Source organism: Ictalurus furcatus, chromosome 3 (assembly GCF_023375685.1).
Source record: "Ictalurus furcatus strain D&B chromosome 3, Billie_1.0, whole genome shotgun sequence".
Lineage (NCBI taxonomy): Eukaryota > Metazoa > Chordata > Actinopteri > Siluriformes > Ictaluridae > Ictalurus > Ictalurus furcatus.
Genome location: NC_071257.1, coordinates 14,229,362 through 14,251,727, shown reverse-complemented (window position 1 = coordinate 14,251,727; position 22,366 = coordinate 14,229,362). Strand labels below are relative to the sequence as shown.

General features: G+C 40.6%; 1 protein-coding gene across 1 annotated transcript; it reads right to left on the bottom strand.

Moving 5' to 3' along the window:
* Nucleotides 1–2,713: 2,713 nt before the first annotated feature.
* On the bottom strand, nt 2,714–18,048 carry trim8a (tripartite motif containing 8a). The gene is made up of 7 exons (XM_053620888.1): nt 17,501–18,048; nt 15,607–16,570; nt 8,201–8,296; nt 6,363–6,596; nt 6,030–6,061; nt 5,821–5,936; nt 2,714–5,737 (listed from the first exon to the last, which is right to left on the bottom strand). The coding sequence occupies exons 2-7, from the start codon at nt 16,201–16,203 to the stop codon at nt 5,103–5,105; spliced, it is 1,710 nt and encodes a 569-aa protein (XP_053476863.1). The 5' UTR covers nt 16,204–16,570; nt 17,501–18,048; the 3' UTR covers nt 2,714–5,102.
* Between the last annotated feature and the right edge of the window lie 4,318 nt (nt 18,049–22,366).

Here is a 22,366-nt window from a genome sequence, read left to right as displayed (position 1 = left end):
TTTGGCCATCTCTGCGTCAGGCTGACTCCTGGCGAACCTTTCTGGGGATTCATACTTTACTTTCCTGTAGAAAGCATTAAAAGATTGTTTTTGTCCATTTAAATACACATGACCAATTGACCAGTTCAGACTTCAATATTGTAACTACATTTCCAACTTAAGTGTAGTTACTGAATAACTAATTAATAGGCAAAGACTTTAGGGGTTAAAGTGGAGAGTGATAGAAATGGAAATAGCAGGTGTTTTTTGCTACTTACACATTTTATTTTACATGACTGGTATACTTCAAGTTCAGTCATATTAATCAGCAAAGAGGGTCCCTGAACTACAGTGGTGCTTGAAAGTTTTTGAACCCTTTCGAATCTGCATAAATATGACCTAAAACATCATCAGTTTTCATACAAGTCCTAAAAGTAGACAAAGAGAACCAAACTCTTTAGAGATGGTTTTGTAACCTTTCCTGATGAGCAACAACTCTTTTTCTGAGGTCCTCAGAAATTCTCCTATGTTCAAGCCATGAGACACTTCCACAAACATGTGAAGATCAGACTCTGATAGATCCCTGTTGTTTAAATAAAACAGGATACTCGCTCTCACCTGATTGTCATCCCTTACTGATTGTATTCACCTGACCCTAATTTCACCTTCAAATTAACTGCTAATCCTAGAGGTTCACATACTTTTGCCACTCAGAGATATGTAATATTGGAACATTTTCCTCAGAAAATAAATGACCAAGTATAATATTATTGTCTCATTTGTTTAATTGTCTACTTTTTTTTCTACCAATTGTCTACTTTTGTCTACTCTTTGTCTACTTTTACAAGCTGTGTGAAAATCTGATGGTTTTAGGTTATATTTTAGCAGAAATGTAGAAAAAAGCACCAGTGTATGACAAAAAAAGATATGTCAGAGGAAACATGAGACAGTGGTGGTGGAATGCATATAAAATGAAACTGGTCTTTCTGGATTCCCCAGAGAGAAATGCAAAATCATAAAAAAAATATTCACAAATCTAATGATACAAATAATGATAATGTATTGATGTCCCTGTCTAGCACATGCATTGTGTGAATACTCAATGGCAAAGAAAAGGAAGGCAACAATGTCAGCCTACACCATATACACCACAGCCTGTCAACTTCCAATCACACACAGATCCATCAGATAACCAACAGCTCTTGAACTACCATATAGCATGCTTGAAACAATCCATCCTTTCAGAGAGCTACCGTTAAAAAAACAATAGCCCTCCCCCAAACAGCTATCCCAGTCGGAAAAGAAGGTTGCATACAGTTGCAGACATGGTTTAATAATGCATGTTAAAGGAGGGGAGAGCTCATAGCAAATTCTCTTTAATCTGATCAGCCGTCACATGCGACGCTTCATCCAGCCCAGAGCAGGACTAGAACACTGAAGGAGGACTTGCTTATTGTGTAAATTTGGGCTACAGTGCACTGCCTGTGATGGCAGAAACAGGGCAAAAGGCCCTGCAGCTGTTCTACCAATACATCTACACATTTATCTTTCTCGCTCTTCCTCTACCTTTATCTACACCCAAACTTGGAAAGGAAAAAAGGAAACGGGAACAATTTATGTAGTTTCATCTGGATTCAGGGTAGGAGAGGTCTTAACGGACATTATCTGTTCTCTCTGGGCCTTGTGAAATATGACCAGTGATCACATGCAAAGAGGAGCCTTGGCTGTGTTTTGCAATCAATCCTTCTGGAGGCCAGAGTCCTCCCACGGGCTGTAGTCGGTCTGCTTGAGCAGCCAGCACGATTAGCATCATGGGACAGTGGAGCTCTGAAAAACAAACCCATTGTGGAATACTTAGAGCATATGGCGTGTCCACCCACATCAAGCAGAGAGGAGACAAAAAGAAAAGAGAAGATGAATTTTGTTCAGATCTGTAATTGGTCAAAATGTGTTGGCGGTGCTGTGTGTGTGTGTGTAATGAGTGCAGATGCGAAGGGCAGTGGGAGGAGAAGGGCAGGAACGTTACACTCCATAAATAAATGATGAGCTTCTCTTGGAGACTGATGACTTTCCCTTTCTCCTCCTTTCTCCATCCTCCTAGTGCTGCCTCTCTCCCACCCTCAAAATTCCACCATGCTGTAACAGGGCTGTGTTCCATGACGTGACGTATCAACCTGGCAACCTGTAACCGTCATCACCACTTCCAAAATTCACAGCACAGGAGAGCTAGAACAGGTCTGTGGGATTTGAGATGTCCCATCGCCGTTATTCTGGTGTGGTTTTAAGGCAAGTGTTTCCACTGGCACCAAGTATGTTGTAGGAATAGTGTCAAGTCAAGCAAGAGCTGTGTAGTTTATATATATATATATATATATATATATATATATATATATATATATATATATATATATATATATATCTATCTAGGAAGGCCAGATATTCCAGTGACACCTCATAAAGCTTAACAAACATTAACTATATATTCTCAAAGCCATAAACAAATCATCAAACTGTCTTACAAATGATTAACTGTTTCTCAAACATAACCCCCCCCCCCCCCCCATCCTGTTGGAATGAATCAAGGCTTTGGAGAGATCACCAATTGACAGTATGATTTGTGGTTTATAATTTTATCTTGTGTCTTGTATAGACAACCCATTGTCTTTAAAATGCAGAACTCAGCGACTGCATGAGACGGTTCTTCTTTTAGCCAAGAAACATTTCATTGTCTATTCAAAAAGAGTGCATATAAGTAGATCTATGAATATTTCTGAGCACATGTAATGTGTTGTAGTCAAGGGGATACCTCAAGATTAAAGTGAGTCTATAGTGACTCTAAAGTGCAGTTAGACCGATAAAGACAATATTCTGAAAAAGTTTTCTCAAGGTAGATAGAATACAGTGTTATAGGACTGTTAACAAAACAATCAGTAATCACTGCAGTATCATTATGAGTATTTGAGCTCCCACAACAAAAAATATGTCACATCCACCAACAGCTGTGACTTTTTGTACAATGTCAGTAGGTTGAGCATCTGGATGAATGCAGCTTTAACATAAAAGCAGAGGGTCAGTTTGTTGGCCAGACTCTGAGGCTGCATTTTGTGCTTCATGTCCAAGCAGAAAAACACCCACACTCCCACCTTCCAGGATGATAACTGTACGAGGCACAGGGCCAAATCTGCATGTGACTTGTTCAATGAGCATGATGGGATCCGATAGAAAATTTGTGCGATTTTAAAATAGGTACTCATGATGTCTAGCTGATTTGTGAACCCAATTTGTAGAAGAGTGGGATCAAATGCACAGGAACCCACAGGATCTCAAGACACTAATGGTGTCCTTACCAAATAATATTGCAGCTGTTATTAAAGCGAGTGGCTTATATTATTCATCCATCCATCCTCTATACCGCTTATCCTTCAGGGTCGTGGGGAACCTGGAGCCTATTCCAGGGAGCATCAGGCACAAGGCAGGGGACACCTTGGACAAGGTGCCAATCCTGAAGTATATTATGTTGATGATAATCCATATAATACATTAACTATCTTTTGCCCAGGGAGCTTATTTTATTAATAATTTTATTTTTAGATTTAGTGAACAGAACCACACCAAGCCAAAATCGCTGTTACCCAAAGGTAATACTTTAAAACCCACAAAACTCATGTACAGATGGAGCTGTACTTATCTATTCCATCATTAGATCAGAGCTAAAAACTGTATTCATTTCTGAGTTTTGAAATCAGACCCATGGAAACCACACAAATCTGGCTCCATTAACTGCTGTTTATTTTTTAGATTAGAGCCACACGTGTTGCGAAAATATGTACAAAAAAAAAGACTGCACTGCATGTGTTTTAAAACCAACATTTAATACTCTTTTGAAGCACAATGAAGCAAATTATAGAGGTTCAGTAGTCCATTGTTTTCTTGTAAAAAATATGTGGAAAAAATGTCAATAACGGTTTTCTATTCAGGCTCAGCATAGACCCTTGGAGTTCATGGAAAAATCTTTTTGGACTGCTCAAAGTCCCAAACAGGAAGTCAAGAGATTTTCAGCATGTTCCTGACAATCAGCAACTGTGCAGTGATCACACAAACCCACTGGGTTCCACTGGAGCTGACAAATTTTTTAAAGAGGCAGGATACCACATCTATATAAGTGATCTAAGATTAAATATTGAGTGTGTTTGCTGATCGTCATTGAACATGCCTTTCATGTGCTTTGATTCAGGAAGTTACCATACCCAACAGAAAGCAGAGGAAAGATTTATATTTCTTGTTTCAGAGAAGTCCAGCAAAGACACGCAACATGTGAGAGGTGCTCCTGGAGCCGTCCAGGATTATAACTGGTATTCGAGTTTGATTCCTTCGGGGTGATTCTTCCTAAACAGAATTAAGACACATCTTTCTACCTCCAGTCAAATCATAAAAAATACTAATATGTAATTGTAAACATGATTCTAGATCCTGTTGCCTTTTAGGCATTTACATAAGAACTCAATCCCAGCTCGCCCTACGTTACACATGGTTTAGACAGTCATGGTGTGATTGAAGTGAGTAATGAAGACAACTGCATTCTTGATCTTTTTACCCATATTTCCTATAATAACCAGCTACCCTTTTTTTTCCTACCAATCATTTCTGTTAACAGAAATAAAATGAAGTTTAGGCATCATATAGATGCATTAAATGAGTTGTTTCCCCCAGTTAACTAGTGAAGAACAGACCAAATTTATGATATAAAGATGCCTCCTCCTCCTCCACAGACACCCTAAAGGCTGGAAGATCGGGCGGAGGAAAGGCATGAAGCTGGCCCTGTGCAAAGTCTAACATCATTTGGGTCAGCAGCATCTGGAGTTATCCCAAGCATGTTTTCAATTTTAAACGCACAGCCACAAATTCCCTTTTTAAAAAAAGACTGCACAGTGGCAGACCGGGATTTCAGACTTGAGAAGGAAGATATATGTGGTTGGGAGGGCTACAGGGCTTACCTCAATTAACAGAAAATGAGAAAAAGTGCCATTTGAATGCAATGGTGGTTGTACTTGAGACACAATAAAGGCAGAGAAAGCAAAAGGAAAAGAAGCAAGAGAAAGAAAGGAGGAATGGAAAAAGGATGGTTAACTGGTGACATAGTGTTTAGTAGAAGGTTCTCCATAGAGGCTGTAGAAGTCGGGGTGCCTGTGGCTCTGTGAGGTGCCAATCCAATTGCCACGTACTGAGATGTTCTGCATTGGCTGGGACATGGAGGGAGCTGGGGGGGGCATTGGGTGCGAGAACTCCTGCGCCCAGGCAAAAGAGGGTGAGCGTGGATAGGATGGGTGGCCATGATGTCCGGACACAGAGGGCATGCTGGAGCAGTAGCAGTTGTCCACTGTACACATGAGGATCTTACGGCCATTGTATTGTGGCAGCATTGCCTGCTGGGTGGAGCCAGCGTTAGGGTAATGGGCGGGACTGAACACTGAGCTGGAATGATGGAGAGGCTGAGCATCGCTCACTTCTGTGCCGCCGCTGTTGAGGCTCACAATGTGCCGAGCAGTGCTGCAGGAGGCCACAGATGGCCCTTCATCGGCGCTGGTACTTGGAGCCAGGAACTGCTGCTTGTTCACAGGACCTGACGAAGATTCCATGAAGTTTGCGCTGCTCTCAGGAAATGCGGTCGAGTGCTTGCGCTTTTCTGATCCTGAGCTGCTCACTCTGCATTGGTAGACAGGAACACTCTGGAAAAAGTGCGCAGGAGCGGCGAAGGGTGCTGGACACAGGACATACAAAATCAGAACAGAACTCACAGCTCAAAGGGGTTTCTAAAAAAGTGGACTTGCAGCAGCGATATACCTTCCAGCATTTTGCGTAGGTTCTTCTCCTTTTTAGAAATCTCAGCGAGAAAGACTTTAGAGTTAAGGTGACCTGCATTGTAGGGAGGTAGTGCACTGTCTATAGATGTCTGAGATCTGGGAAGAGATAGCATTCAAACATTTATCATCGTGTTTTAAAACCACACAATTCTTGGCATTTTTAAACGTATTATCTAGTGAATGTCTTACCTATCCAGGAGGACTTTTACAGGTTTTGTGTTCTGGAAATAGAAAGAAATGGAAAAAAACATTAAAGGAAAATAGTCTGTAAGCTGTTTTCTTACTGCCTCGTTGTCAAAAGATCTGAGCTTCCAGATTTTTCCATGCTCACAGATAAACACACTGTGCTGAAGTATTTCTCACAGGTATGGCCACATTCACACTGTGCATTTATGTGAGTGAATGTGAGCGTGTGGGCGTTGGCGTCTGCAGGGGAGATTTACAGCACAGAGCAAGCAAGAGAGACAGATAAAGAACAAAAAGAAGGTGGGGGTTGAGGGAAAGGAAAGAAACATGCCTCACCTTCATGAAGTTGATATTCTCTGCCTTGTCAAATAAGAGCTGGACAGAGCTGAGCATCTTCTTGGCCTCCTGGCGCCGCTCATTGAGCTGCAGGACCTGTCTGGAGTTTTCCTGGCAGAACTTCGATCGTGACTTCTCCAGCACATTCAGAGCCTTCCCCAGGTCCTCTTCCAGGAGCTGTTGCATTTTCTGATATTGCAGGCGCACCTCTTGTTTCAACTGATCCACTTTATCCTGCACACAACATACACAAAAGGCTGTAACAAACCTTAGGCAACCTATTTTTAAGACAAATTTTATCTACAATCAATTATTTTATGACTCATTCATTAGCACTAAAAACATCTATACAGAGCAGTAAACATGTTTACACACACAAACGTACTGGAACAGCAAGGCCTTTTTTTGGCTATACAATGAAGATATTTAGGTTTCAGATCAAAAGATGAATATGATACAATAAATAAGAATTCCAGAGAAATGTAGAACATGGCATATTTTATTTCAGCCCACCCATTTTTCAAGTGATCAAAATATTGGGACATGTGACTGATAGGTCAATTTGGAATGTCCTGAAAAAGTAAGACCACCACCATGTCTGGATGTTAGTACACTACCGGTATACGAACAACCAGACATGGTAAAGGTCAGGCAAGGAAAACAACAGCAGTCGATGATAAACATGAGGGAGAGAGAAACATGCGAGAGCATTGAAGAAAAATCCAAAAACAACAGTCAGTGACATCACCAACAACCTCCACAGGGCAGGGGTGAATGTATCACAATCCACCATTTGAAGTAGACTTTTAGAGCAGAAATATAGAGGACATACCACAAGATGCAAATCACTCATCAGCAGTAAGAATCAGAAAGCCAGATTGGAATTCGCAAAGAAATACAGAGATGAGTCACAAAAGTTCTGGAACCAAGATTAACCTCTATCAAAGTGATGGAAAAGTGTGGTGAAATAAAGGATCTGCTCATGATCCAAAACATACGAGCTCGCTGGGCCAAGCATGGTGGAGGTAGTGTCATGGTTTGGCTTGCATGGCTGCTTCTGGAACAATCTCACTAATCTTTATTGATGATGTAACTCATAATGGTAGCAGCAGAATAAATTCAGAATTCTACAGAAACATTTTGTCTGCCACTTTACAGAGAAATTCATTCAATCTAATTGGGAGGAACTTAATCATGCAGCAAGACAATGACCCAAAACACAATGCCAACAGATCACAGGACTTTATCAGGGAGGAAAGTGGCCATATTCTAAGTTGTTTTTTTTTTTTTAATAGCACATCTAGATATAAATATCAGGCAATGAAATCTGAAAATCTGATTGATCATCTCTTATGCATCTTTGGATCTCGAACCCAGTGTCTTCAGTGTATAGCAAAACCAACAGAACTGGTCTTGCCTTCAGAGAGGACTGTTTATTGTATATGCACAATATGCCTAAGACTATTTTTATTAGAACATTTGCAGCACTAAACAATTTTTAAATATCTGGTGAGGAAAAAAGACTGATTGATTAAAGGCTTTGTTTAAACCCAGAGAACATTCAATATTGGTGAAACCTCTCCTTTGTGCACAGGTACTTTGGATTAGAACTTCATTATAATTCGAGCTCTTAAAAATAGCAGCAGGTACATACTGGTATTTTTCCCCAAACTGGACAGAAGTAAACATAATAAATCCCAAAAGGCAACAAGCCTTACCACCGACAGACCATTTTTCATACAGGAAAGTATAACGTGAGATGCAATAGCTGTGATGGGACAAAGGGAGAAAGAAAGAGAGATGGTGTGTGGGTGTATCTATATACTTTATATCATTACCTCCACCTGCCGTTTGTCTGACTCCAGCTTGTACAACAGCTCTTCGATGTCCTGCACTCGGTCATCGATACGATCCTGCTGCTTCATCAACATGTGCTGAAAGACAGTGAGAAGACCAACATTTTATTTCCCGTGCCACAGAGAGACTGGATAACCATGTTATTAATAATGAAAAATGATATGGCAGTCATTTGATATTTAGATATATACAATATATATATATACACACACACACAGAGTAGGGTGCAAATGGCTTCATATGGGATGAGGTAAACAGCATATTTAGTCTGGACAAATGATTAATTCTGAAGGCATTTTAATGGGGAAGAATTTTAAGTGGGAACAACATGCATGGAAATCAGAAATTACAAGGGTCAGGTCACAAGAGAAGGCTTGCAGAACCGACTGAACATAAACACAGTATTTTCAGTCACCTCTGCAGAGCAACCTCTAATATCCTGCTGCCTGTTTCAGCATCTCTATGACAACCAATCCAAGCAACCCATATTAAAGCAAATGAGGAAAACAAAAGCTGCCAACAATGATACTAATTAATCCAAAATACTCGGGTTTTTGAACATGCACACACATTTGCCCATCTGATTCTGCCCCTTATCATTAGGTGTGTGGACGAGTTTTAAATTGGATCTGGAAGAAGGCACTAACCCCCAAACATTCCCCATCCCCCAGCCAAATCAAAGCATGTCAAAGCCTGGCTTTTATAATCCCCTCCATTCTCCCTCACTCTTGCCAGCATGACTGAGGGAGAAAACACAGCACCTAAAAACCATAAAGAATCTACAACATACTACACGGTGTCCCAATTCAGTTTTAATCTGATAACGGTATACGCCATACATGCGATAGGTAGCAGTGGCCGAGAAAAGGGAAGGCAGCTGTCATGACTACAAATCTTGTGCTCACATATGTTTACATTAATCAGCATGAGATGGAGAGAGAGAGAGAAAGCAAGAAAGAAAGAAAGAAAAAGAAAGAGAAAGAAAGAACGCATGATTGTCTTGTGCTTGCTTTCTTTCTTTTGTTTGTGCTCATCTCAGTGTCAGTAGCAGATTGTTGGTTGTGCAGAGTGTTCAGGCCCTCTTTGTGTGTGTGTGTGTGTGTGTGTGTTGGCTGTAGGGTCACTGCTTTTCCAGGCAGTGTGAGAATGTGAGCGAACACACATTATTGGGGCCTCCAGCAACTGAGCCTCTGAAACCCTCAGCACAAGTCTCCAAGAAAGACTGCTTTCATTTGAAATCTACATGAAACTTTTCAACAAAACAATCACAAAAAATATTTCTAAGAAAATGAGGCAGCATTTTATCAAGATTATTTTAATGTTTAAATAGTAAAAGACTGTAAATTATACCTCTGTAGTCCTTTAACTCAAGCTAAGCCTGGTGCCATCTGTGGTATCAGGATCAGAATTAGTCAACGGGTTACTCAATAACCATAAAGTGCGCACAGGAAATCGTATATCAAGAGTTCAACAATGGCCAAACCCCAGAACATGACAAATATGCTCTGATTGTGACGGGAAGTACGGCAAATTACTGCTCCCCTGCTACCATACATAGCAGCGGGTTTCTAAAAGAAGTCTGAATATTATACTACAGTTAGAATAGGCTGTGAGTGTTGAGACGAGTGTATCCATATACCGTATTTCCATCTGTCCCACGTTCTCCCATTTCAAAACCTCACAGATGTGCAGACGTGCTCTATGCACTCCTTTTGTTCACAGGGCTGAAGGTAACATCTAAAGACTATTTAATGCAACCAACAGTAAAAGCCGTTTTTTTTTATGATAAATATAAGCTTTTTAATTGCAGTGATGCAATGAAAAGGCTTTTTGTAGTGTTTTTGAGCTCTTAAAGCTGAAAAGCTGAAGTACATAGGAATTCAGGCACAGACCAGAATAATCTGGTTGCTATGAGTGTGTGAGGGGTGCCTGTGAATTTCACAGCTAAATGCTGAGAGAGAGTTGATTTATTTCTGCAATTTGTCAGAGTGTGCCCTGTGACTCAAAACAGCCCACTTACATTGCAGGCAAAGACAAAAGGTCATGCATCAATACAATGCAAAAGTTCTGAAGAAGGAGTGAGAGTTTACAGTGGGAATGAACACTTTGAAATGTACGCTCTATACTGTATTCATTCATAACGAGAAGTTACTGGACATGAAACATTAGATACTTCATGACTGTTCTCTAATGAATAGTAACCATGACTCCATGCTCAAAACATGTCCAGAGCTCAGTGCAGTATTAAAGGAAAGGTCAACACATTTCAGACTCTTCCTCTTCACAGCAGGCCTGTGGGAAGAATCCCATCGATCAGCGAGCTCAACTGACTACATTCTCTGACAGGCATGCTGTGTATTCACTGCTTTACAAAAGCTTTTAGAGGAGAATCGAAGTGGAACGTTCTACTAGATCATCACTGATTGGATTTTCAATCAAGTTGTTCCTGTCCATGAGATCACATTGAATCAACTGAACCAACATGTGGCTACTGAGATGAAGGTGACATGATATCAGGCAAAAGAACTGACCACGTGAATTAGACCAGAAAATATAGGCCATGCTAAAAATATGGCATTGCATTTAGCACTGATTGATATGATTATAAGATTAGAAAGGATATGCCCAATGAGTAGATTAAGCAATGAATATCTAAGCTCTCTTCACTTGCATGGTAAGTGAAGGTTATGCATACATATTCAGTCAGGTCCCTATATATTTGGACACTGACACAGTTATCGATATTTTAGGTGTCTACTGCAGTGTATACAAGTTGAAATGCTATAAGAAGTTAGCTCAAAAATGCAAGCCTTTAGCTTAAGTTGTATATACATCAGAATTAGTTTTTATACTTGGTCCGCCCTTTTTAAAGGACCAAAGGTAACTGGACAATTGAGTGCTCAGTTGTCCAATGGCCAGGTATGTGTTATTTCCCCTCATTATTTGACTTACAAGTAAATCTAGAGCTGATTTTTAAACGTGGCTTTTGCATTAAGAATCTGTTGCCGTTAACTCTCAATATAATGTCCAAAGAGCCGTCACTGCCAGTGAAGCAAGCCATCATTGGGCTTAAAAATAAAAAAAAAAAAACTAATCAGAGAGATAGCAAAAACATTAGGTGTGGCCAAACCAACTATTTGGTAAATTCTTAAAAAGAAAGGATGCACTGGTGAGCTCAGAAACACCAAAAGGCCCAGAACACCACAGAAAACAACTGAGGAAGATGACAGAAGAATTGTTTCCCTGATGAAGAAAAACCACTTCACAACAGAGGTAGGTGTATCCGTGTCGAAGTCAACAACCAAGAGAAGATTTCACCAGAGTAAATACAGACCGTACACCCCAACATGAAAACCACTGGTAAGCCTCAAAATCAGGAAGTCCAGATTGACAAAAAAGCAGGATGAATTCTTAAGTCTACTCAGATTCAGCCAAATGTCCTAAAACTCATTGCGCACAGTGCAGATGGACAATGACCTAAAGCATACATCGAAAGCAACCCAAGACTTTTGTAAGGCAAAGAAGTTAATTATTCTGTAATGGCAAGTCAATCACCTGAATCCAATTGATCACGCAATTCACTTGCTGAAGGCAAATGGCCCAGGAACTGAACACAGCTGCAGTAAAGGTCTGGCAGAGCGTCACCAGGGAAGAAACCTAGCGTCTGGTGATGTCTATTGTTTCCAGACTTCAGTCATCAACCACAAACGGTTTGCAACAAAATATTACAAATGACTTATGATTATGTTAGTTTGTCAACTCCTATAAACTGTGGTAGACAGCTAAAATAATAAGTTTGTCAATGTACAAATATTTATGTACCTTGATTTTCCATTGGCCACAGTTTGCATGGCTGATGACCTTGCATATTCAGACTTCCTATTTGTGTACGTTCATTTCTCATTTGAATCATCCTTATTTTCTTACTTGAGCTTGTACTATTTTGCCTTGCATTCTAAGGAAATGAGTAGAAAGGTGAAAGAAATCTTATTGCTTTCCAAATCAAGGCTCACTTGCCCTTAGGCACAAAGAAGACCTCAAGATGATGATACCACTTTCACATTCTTTGTTCCAGACATCTGCATATTATCACTGAATCTTGTAGCGTTTCACTGCGGATGTGAGCAGATCAAATGTGGGTCATAGCATGTATGTTGTATTTAATCATGATGACGATTTTGGGGTCGTCAGTTAATTAAAAAATAATCAATTGCAGTAATGGTGACCTCAGGTTTCAGTTTTCCTCGACTCATGTTTATCTGTTAACATGCTTTCCGTGGTGGCCTATTCATCCATTTATTTTGGGTCTGATGTTGTTTTTATTTATTTATATTAAACATGACAGAAGGAAGCAGTCTCATTTTGATCCAAATGCTTATCTATAATACACAACGTTGGTTTAAAATTCAGAACATGCACTAAAAGTACAATAAAGGTATTTCTAAATTGGCTGAATATTAAACAAAATAATTGTGATTGTCGTGTTAACCATTATCGAGGGGCTATGAACATACCTGCAAAACATCTTTAGTGAGGTTTAAAGTTCAAAATTCACTTAAGCATACTGACCAAGGAAACGCAAGGAAGTGCAACATGCTCTACCTTCCCACACACACGAAAACATAATCAGATGTCCAGGTAATACATTTACCTCAGAGCTCTCTTTCATTTTTAAATCATGGATACCTCTTTCATAAATTGCTCTGATTAAGTTTTGAGGTATTTCAAGTCTATTCAATACTGCGTGGCGCTTACCAAAACAAGTACAACACGGTTTGGACTTGTTTGTCTGCAGATTTCATTAGTTCCACTGAAACAATTCTGTGAAGCATAAATCATATTTTACAAGCTTTTGGAAATCCTATTAAGATACAATAATGGCTCAGTTGACAAATGATCAAATTTAAGACAAACTGGCTCCCCACCCTGCATCAGAGCTATGTCTTACAGTACCATGTCTTTCAAATGCCTAAGAGTTATAAAAAAAATGAATAAAATTTTTTTTTTTAAAAAGGCAACAGCCGCCACAAGGTTTTAAATAATCTTTCCTGTTATCCTGGCAGTCTTCCTACTGTAGCCACATGGAAAACAAGGAGAACTGAAAAACAAGAAGATGGGGCACAAAGAAATATGACAAGGGCAAGGGTTCAGCAACACAAACCCCACTTCCTCCAGGGGCTCTCGTATGATGTCATCCTTAACAGGAATGAGAAGCACTTGTGGGGACAAACAGGGACAAACTTCCTGCCTCTGCCTGGAACTCACATACTTATCCCCCAACAACACCACACACACACATATATACATATATATAGATATGTGTGTGTGTGTGTGTGTGTGTGTGTGTGTGTGTGTGTCATGTTGCTGAAGAGAGAACAGAAGGATGTGTGTGTCGTCCAACAGCAGCTGTGAATAGCACAAGCTCGGCCCCCTAACTCACCCCACCCCAATTTGCTGAGTCTTGGCTGCCTTAGGACCTATGACACACTGCCCATCTGAAAAGCATTCCTCCACGCATCCAGGGGTCACGTCTGCCAAGTCCGGCAGCAGCTCACCTCACAACAGCTCATTATTCTTTGTAAAACAGCTGCTGAACCACCATGTAGTCTCCCTCATACATCTTTATATCCCTTAGCTACTTTCCTCCAGTACATCCCTGCTACATGACTGGATAAAGGAACACGTTTTATATTTTATATAAATTTACGAATAAAGTTTTATATTTAGTCTAACTTAACTTTTTAATTAGAGCGATATGATTAGACAACTGAAGGCACAATTTAGAATAGGTGCATCATTTCCTAGGACACTGGCTTGTCAGCAGTAGCTTATTCACTAGTTAATACCTTACTATTAAACACTGAAACAAAAAGGGTTACATATACAGTGCTGTTCATGCTGTTTTTTTCTGTTTAATGTAGATTTATTAACACTTGTGGCAGACACTAGCACACACCTCCATAGCAGAAGAGGGTCCATGCAGTATACAGGGTGTATGAGCCATTATTTAGTACCTGATGGTATAGAGTAAGTAGTAATTGGAGACATAAATAGAAACATTAAATTGTTGATGATGTTAGCATGATGTCAAGCTAACAAAGAGGAAGTATGGAAGGTTCACAGTAGGCCAACAATAGGGACTTTAAGAAACAGCTGCGAATAGAACGGTAACTGCATTTGGACATTGTATTGCGCATGCGTGAGTTTAACTGCTACTTCGTGATGTTCTATTGTAACCGTCTACTACAGGAGAATAACTGGTTTGCCGTAGTCATTACAACATGACAGATTAGGCAAGAAAATGTTATGTTTTATGGTATACAACAATGTAATTGCATCAGTATATGATTGTACCATTAGTCTTTTAATCTGTGTTGATATGTTTTAAACTTGAGCTAATTTTAATTTTCTGACACAATTCATTTAGGCATTCGTCTTCCTTATGGTAATCAAGATTAAAGAGCAAGTACTGTATTACTTACACTGTAAATCTAGGTTTTTAGACTTACTGGCATCACACAAGAGTCTAAACTCTTCTTATGACAATAGCATTTTTTAAATGACTTTTTTTTGCATTTCAATAAATGATGGAACGCTGTGTTGCACCGTTTTGTGTACGGTTGCTAAGTGACTTTTACGCTTCCGGTTGCTGTTCCATTTGCAGCTGCTGCTTAAAGTCCCTAATGATTATGAGTGATTCGGTCATCAAGGTTTTAGGTTTTAAAACGTGTCCGTGCCTCAAGCGTGACACTACAATCTTAGGTAGCTCTTGTGCTTTTTAGTGTGCATAATTTCATACTATGTTATAATTTCTTTTATTATTATAAAATGGATAAAAGATTACTGGACGTGGTGCCACAGTGACGTAGTGGGTAGCATTGCTGCCTCACAGCTCCAGGTTTCCCAACTCCAGTTACTGCCTTTGTGGAGTTTCTGTGAATGCTCTACCCGTATTCACAAGGGTTTCTTCCTGGTACTCTGGTTTCCTCCCGAAAAGTACCTCCTCAACCATTTTTTCTCTCTTTATTTTCAGTTACCTCTCAAAAAACCTGCTGGTAGGTATACTGGCTACACTAAATTGCTCCTAGGCGTGAATGAGTGTGTGCATGAAGCCCTGTGATGGACAGTTGTCCTGTTCTGTGCATTCCCAAGTTGTTCTATGTGTTCTCGGTAAAGCTACTGTGCTGTCTTACTTTAATGCAGCATTTCTTTTCTCAGAAGACTGAAGAATGGGAAAAGTGTTTTGCCTTGGCAGTGCTTGTGTGTCGGTACTTGGTCAGAAAACCTGCTCCTCTTCCGTGAACTCAAAGCTCAAGCCAACATTTTGAAATATCTGCATGTAAGCCAAACCATACCCAGAGAAGAGAGACAGATAACTTCCACTCACCCTTATATCATTCTGACGCAGTTCCACGTCGCAGACGCCATGTCCATGGCCGACTGCACATCTGGAGAAGCAGCAGTAACGACACACGGCCACCTGCTCGGTCTCGCAGTGATACAGTCTGTATTCATCATGCTGTGGGCAGCTCCAGGCCCGCACGTCTTCAACATCTACCAGCAGATGCCCAGCATTTGAAGAAGGTTGCTGAAGGTGTGTTTGAATGTGCGATTGGCAACAGGGCGCGTTGCACCGCAGGCAAACTTTCATTGCAGGAAGCGCGGGTCCCCGTCTGCACAGGATGCATTGCAGTACGGCCGGTTCTTTCTCCGTGTTCAGGGCGTTGAACTTCTCCACGATATTGATTAGCTTGATGTTCTTGTCGAGGCTGGGCTTCTGTTTGTACGGCTGATTGCACTCCGGACACCGCAGAATGCCCACGTCTTTGGCCCAGGCCTCGCTGATGCAGCTGTGGCAGAAGTTGTGCTTACACGGCAGCTGTACGGGGTCCACGAACACATGCAGACATATGGGGCAGATGAGCTCCTCCTCGAAACAGTTCTTCCAGGCCTCGGCCATCTCAGCTGCTTGGGCAGAAGACATGCAGGCCAGTTTTAAAGTTAGAGCCTATTAAACGGTTTAAAATAAGTTGCCAGTAAATTGACGTGCCGTTTCAGTCATTCTCGTGGCCCTCTTGTTAAAATAAGCGTGTGACTCTGCTTGTCCACACAGGCATACAAGTCTGCATAGACAGCTGTTGATAAGTCTCCATGAACGGTCCAGGGAGCGCCTCTTCCGCCCCGTTTCAAGTTGTCAGCAATCAAATTCCACAGCTGAGCCAGAAATCAGGGCTGTGGATGTTGTAATCGGATCGTGATGGGCATGTTACTGAAAACCTGCAGTGGCTTCTACAAGAAACCAACCCGGAGTCCAAGCTCTCCAGTATGAGACGCTTCATACAGTGCGTGTCCTAATGAGAAACATTATTATTATTTTGGCTAAATGAGTGCTTGTTTGATGAGAATGCAAGTGCACAGATTATTACACTGACCCCAATCAATTATATAGCCTATTACAACAAAAAAAAGACCAGTCCAACAGTCAAAAGTTGTTAAAAGCGCATTAAACCTTTTGAAAGCTATACTTTAAACTGAAATATGCTTTAGGACGCCGGGTGAAGCTACAAAATCTCTGGTGTGTGAGTCGATCATACGGATGTGCGCTGGACGTTGAAGTCGGATGATAAATAGCTGCATAGTCCATATACATATAGCCTATACACACACACACTTCTCTAAAACAGGTCTTTAAATGTAAGCGATGCACCCACAAACTTTAAACCACACGTGAGTCGAGCTAGCTCAAAATATCTCCAGTCGAGAGACGGGTGTGTGTCCTGTCTCCTGTCCCTGTGACACTTGCCTTGGCACTAGTCCAGGCCTCTACAGTGTGAATGTCGCACAAGGTGTCGAGAAATACTTTTTAAAAGCCATTACGAGAAGCAAACGTTTGTTTGTTGTTGTTTTAAAAACACAACTCTGTCAAATGTACTAGTAGTCGAGTGGTAATCGTGTGTGTGTGAGAGAGATTTTGAGCGAGTCGGTCGGTGAAACGAGAACAAACCGCCTCCGTGCCCTGAAAACTAATAATATATACAGCAAGAACAACAAAACAAAACCGTTTAAGAACATTAATGTTCGTTATGAAACATTTCCATGGAGCTCGTGCGCGCTCTCTCTCTCTCTCTCTCACTCATACACACACACACGCGCACGCGCAAATCTCTTGATCAAACTCCACTCTAGCCTCTGTAAAGCTATTCTCTTGCTATCTACAGTCGTTAAATGTTAAAAGGTTTTCCGAAATGTGCTGCCTTTCCATGTTTAGTCACAGCGTTTACCTGCTCGCAGCTGAAAGCGGCGTCTCGCGATCATTTCACTTAAAACAACAACAACAACAAAAAAAAAACCACACAGCGTAACGTCAGGCGTTATTTGTTGAAGCTATCTCGCTGAAATATTTATGTATTTTAGACAGATACAGTTCTTGTTCTTAAAGGGGACAACAGCGTGTTGCCCTGGTTATCTTTAACTGTCACCAGCCATCTTGTTTTCCTGTTTTTAAAGCCCATTTAAAGCGGCGTATCTGTTTATTTTTCTTCTCATGTGTGTATACTCCTTTATTAAGCTGTATCCGTCCACACCAGAAACACCCCAGTGACTGAGCGATGGTCTGCAAACAACATAATCAGCCTTTAAAGTGGTAGTCCGTAAGCAATCCGGTGGATTTCCGCCGTATTCCAGTCTCTGTTCGTGTTATTATTTATGATTTTTTATTATTATTATTATTATTATTTCTTTCAAGCAAATCCTTGATGAGAGGAATGCAGGGACAGGACTGCAACTCAGGATACAGTTCACATTTACACCCCCTCCTTTCCGTGGTCACGTGATCCATCACGGACTCGATTCATACAAAGGGGCGGAGCGGCTGGACGAGGGGAGGAGTCTTATTTAAAAGGGCAACTGCTCTAGATAACTTTACGGACCGTTCACAAAAGACCAGCCTTTCAAGAATTACAAGTCGTAATAATCACAGTAAACCAACATTTTGAACTAGTTTTTTTTTTTGGTATATTCTCTGTATTGTAATCGTCCGTGTTTAGAATTTTTAGTTGATGGCACTTTCATAAAACGTCGGCAACGGTAACAACGACACTGTTCATATAAAGGGGGAAATTCCACGGTGGCTGTAAACATGTCTATGGGCCCCACTACAGTTCAACAGCTTTGACTGAGCTGTGTACATACACACTCACCGCCCATTTCAATATGAACACTATACCTGATCATTAATGCAGTTATCCAATCAGACAGTCAAGAGTCAGCAGGACAATGAAGATACAGGTCAAGCACTTCAGTTAATGTTCACAGCAACCATTAGACTGAAGAAAAAAGTGATCTCTGTGACTTTAACCGTGGCATGGATGTTGGTACCAGATGAGCTGATGTGAGTATTTCAGAAACTGCTGATCGCCTGGGAAGTTCACACACAACAGTCTCTAGAGTTTACACAGAATGGTGCGAAAAGCAAAAACCATCCTGCAAGCAGAGGGTCAAAGTGCAGACTGAAACACCTTGTTGATGAAAGAGATCAGAAGAGAATGACTAGACTGGTCTGAGATGACAGGAAGTCTATAGTAACTCAAATAAGCACTGATTACAACCGAGCAGTAAAGCATCTGCCCAACTGTCCAGTTTCAGTGAGTCTGTGCCTATGATAGCCTCAGATTCTTGTTCCAGTCTGACAGGAGTGGAACCCAGTGTGGTCTTTTGCTGTTGTAGCCCGTCCACGGCACTGATTTTATGAGTCACTATATCCTTCCTGGCAGCTCGAACCAATCTGTCCGCTTTCCTCTTACCTCTCTTATCAACAAGGCGTTTCCACCCACAGAACTGTCGCTCACTCAATCTTTTTTGTTTGTTTGTTTGTTTTTTAGCACCATTCTGTGTAAACTCTAGAGACTCTAAACTCTGTGAAACACTAGTGTGTGAAAATCCCAGGATATCAGCAATTTCTGAAATACTCAAACCAACCCTTCTGCTACCAACAACCATGTCACAGTTAAAGTCACAGAGATCAGACTTTTTCTTCATTCTGATGTTTTGAACTGAATCTCTTGACATGTATCTGCATGATTTTATGCGTTGTGTTGCTGCCACATGATTGGCTGATTGGATACCTAAATGAGCATTTTAAAGTGGACAGTGAGTGTACATATTACATTGTAATTCAATTTTGCATTAAATTGGAGAAACTCCTTATACTGACATCTAAAAATCAGTTTCACAGGAATGTCTTGAAATAACAGTATTTTCTTTTAAAACACATAGGGCAAAATTATTGAGTATTTCCATCCACCTTCTATACCGCTTTATCCTTCTATAAAGCTTTATTGCTTTATCGCTTTATCCAGGGAGCATCGGACACAAGGTGGGGCACACCTTGGACAGGGTGACAATCCATCGCAGGGCACAATCACACACCCATTCATACACTACGGACACTTTAGACATGCCAATCAGCCTACCACGCATGTCTTTGAACTGGGGGAGGAAACCGGAGTACCTGGAGGAAACCCCCGCAGCACGGGGAGAACATGCAAACTCTGCACACACAGGGCCACAGGGCCACGGTGGGAATCATACCCCCGACCCTGGAGGTGTGAGGCGAACGTGCTAACCACTAAGCCACCGTGCGCCCATTATTGACTATTTAAAATAATATTAACTAATTCAAATACAACCCTCATTCTTAGGGGGAAAAACACTACTTTTAAAAATTGTTCTCAGAAACCAGAACCAGAAATTATTGTTGTCTTGGTCAAAACTCAGTCTCAGTTTTCTGATGCTCATGAGGCTGGTAAAGGAGGCAAAGAAGAATCCGAATTGCCAGACTACCAGACGCCACTTTGAAGCCTTTTCTAAGACCAACCCGCAGAATGCGAAATTCAACAAGTCCCATTAGGACTACAAATACTATTATGTGTTGTGGTTAGTTTCAAATAAAAACTTTTTGGCCATAAACATCATCGGGATGATGAAAAAAGGGGACTGTGTACATGAAAAACCTCCATCCTCACAGTAAAATGTGGCAGTGGACCACTGATGCTTTAGGGTGTTTTGCAGCTCATGGTCTAGGGGTTCTTGTGAAAATTGATGGCAACCTGAATTCCATACCAGGACATTTTCTGCCCCAAATCTGACTTCCTCTTCCAGAAGGTTTAGACTTGACAGTAGAGGGACTCTGACAAATTATACATAGCAGCAGAGAGGCTACACTCAGTGCACCTACATAGTGCCACTATATGGTAGGTGTACTCACTAAAATAGCCAGTGAGTGTAGCTACAAGGCATAAAGCTCACTCCAAATAAATACTACATTCAGTTCTGCATTTGTCATTACAGTATAAATCATATTTATACTTACATCAGCAATGTTCACTCACTCTGTGTAAGAGTTTACAATAAAAGCATTTGACTGCATAATTATGTATCTAATGTATTGTAGGCTGGGAATAAATAATTGCTGAATATGATTTTTTTCCATTCAAATTAATGCCTTCTTTAACCAAACACATACCACTGATTTTTTCCCTATTATAGATGCAGAACTGTCAATAATCTATAAACAGACATATTCAACAGCTTTATTTAATCAACTCGCTTCCCTTTTATTGCAACGTTGTTGTTAATAATAGTACTAAGTCCCCATCTGAAGAAGGTTTCCAGTTATCTAATCTGGAAATATTTTAGGTAAGCCAGCCCAATAATCGGTGAAGGCCTATGGACTCTAGCTGGGTTATGGGACAGTGTACACACCAAAAAATAAAATAAAATACAATTTAAATAAAAAATTTTTTAAGGATGCTCTGCATTAAGTGGTGCTTCGCATCAGTGAGGCTGTGCCTTGTTAAGTGGACATCTGCGCTTTATAGTGTAGCCTATAAACTTGTCTACCAAGAGTTATAGATCATTATTTATTTATTGTTGACAATCAATGAAATTGTCACCCAAAGTCAGATAAAAGTTACATGATATCCTGCTGCATCCAACTGTTTTGCATATGATGCTGATGTCAAGGTGTAGCTACAGTGCCCTCCACTAATACTGGCACCCTTGGTAAATATGAGCAAAGAAAGCTGTAAAAAAAAAAATATTGTCATTATAGTTTGACCCTTTGATCTTTTGTTTAAAAAATTCACAAAAATACAACTACAAACAAAACACAGGTTTATCAAAAAAAAAGAAGTATTTTTGTTAAATGTATGTGTGCAACAATTATTGGCACCCTTTTAGACAAAATTCTTTGTGCTACTTCCCTTTACCAAGATAACAGCTCTGATTCTTCTCCTATAATGCTTGATGAGGATGGAGAATACATGGCAAGGGATCTGACACCATTCCTCCATACAGAATCTCTCCAGATCCTTCAAATTTTGAGGTCCACGCTGGTGGACTCTCTTCTTCAGTTCACCCCACAGGTTTTCTATGTGTTTCAAGTGAGGGGACTGGGATGGCCATAGCAGGACCTTGATTTTGTGGTCAGTAAACTATTTTTGTGTTGATTTTGATGTATGTTTTGGATCATTGTCCTGCTGGAAGATCCAACCATGGCACATTTTAAGCTTTCTGGCAGAGGCAGTCAGGTTTTCATTTAATATCTGTTGATATTCGATATAGTCCATGATGTCATGTATCCTTACAGAATGTTCAGGTCCTCTGGCAGAAAAACAGCCCCAAAACATTAAAAAGTCACCACCATATTTAACCGTGGGCATGAGGTACTTTTTCATATGGCTACCTTTGTGTGTGAGCACCAAAACCACCTCTGGTGTTTATTGCCAAAAAGCTCTATTTTGGTTTAATCTGACCATAGAACCCGATCCCATTTGTAGTTCCAGTAGTGTCTGGCAAACTGAAGACGCTTGAGTTTGGTTTTGGATGAGAGTAGAGGTTTTTTTCTTGAAAGCCTTCCAAACAACTTGTGATGTAGGTGACTTCAGATAGTTTTGGGAGACTTTCTGACCCCAAGACGCAACTAACTTCTGCAATTCTCCAGCTGTGATCCTTGGAGACTTTTTGGCCACTTGAACCATCCCCTTCACAGTGCGATAAGACAATATATACACACGTCCAATTCCAGGATGATTCATAACATTTCCGGCTGACTGGAACTTCTCAATTATTGCCCTGATGGTGGAAAC

Coding starts and splice junctions, on each gene's coding strand:
- trim8a (XM_053620888.1), bottom strand. CDS start 16,203: ATGTCTTCTGCCCAAGCAGCTGAGATGGCCGAGGCCTGGAAGAACTGT. Junction 6,062..6,362: donor AGAATATCAACTTCATGAAG/GTGAGGCATGTT, acceptor TTCTATTTCCAG/AACACAAAACCTGTAAAAGT. Junction 5,738..5,820: donor CCTACGCAAAATGCTGGAAG/GTATATCGCTGC, acceptor TCCTGTGTCCAG/CACCCTTCGCCGCTCCTGCG.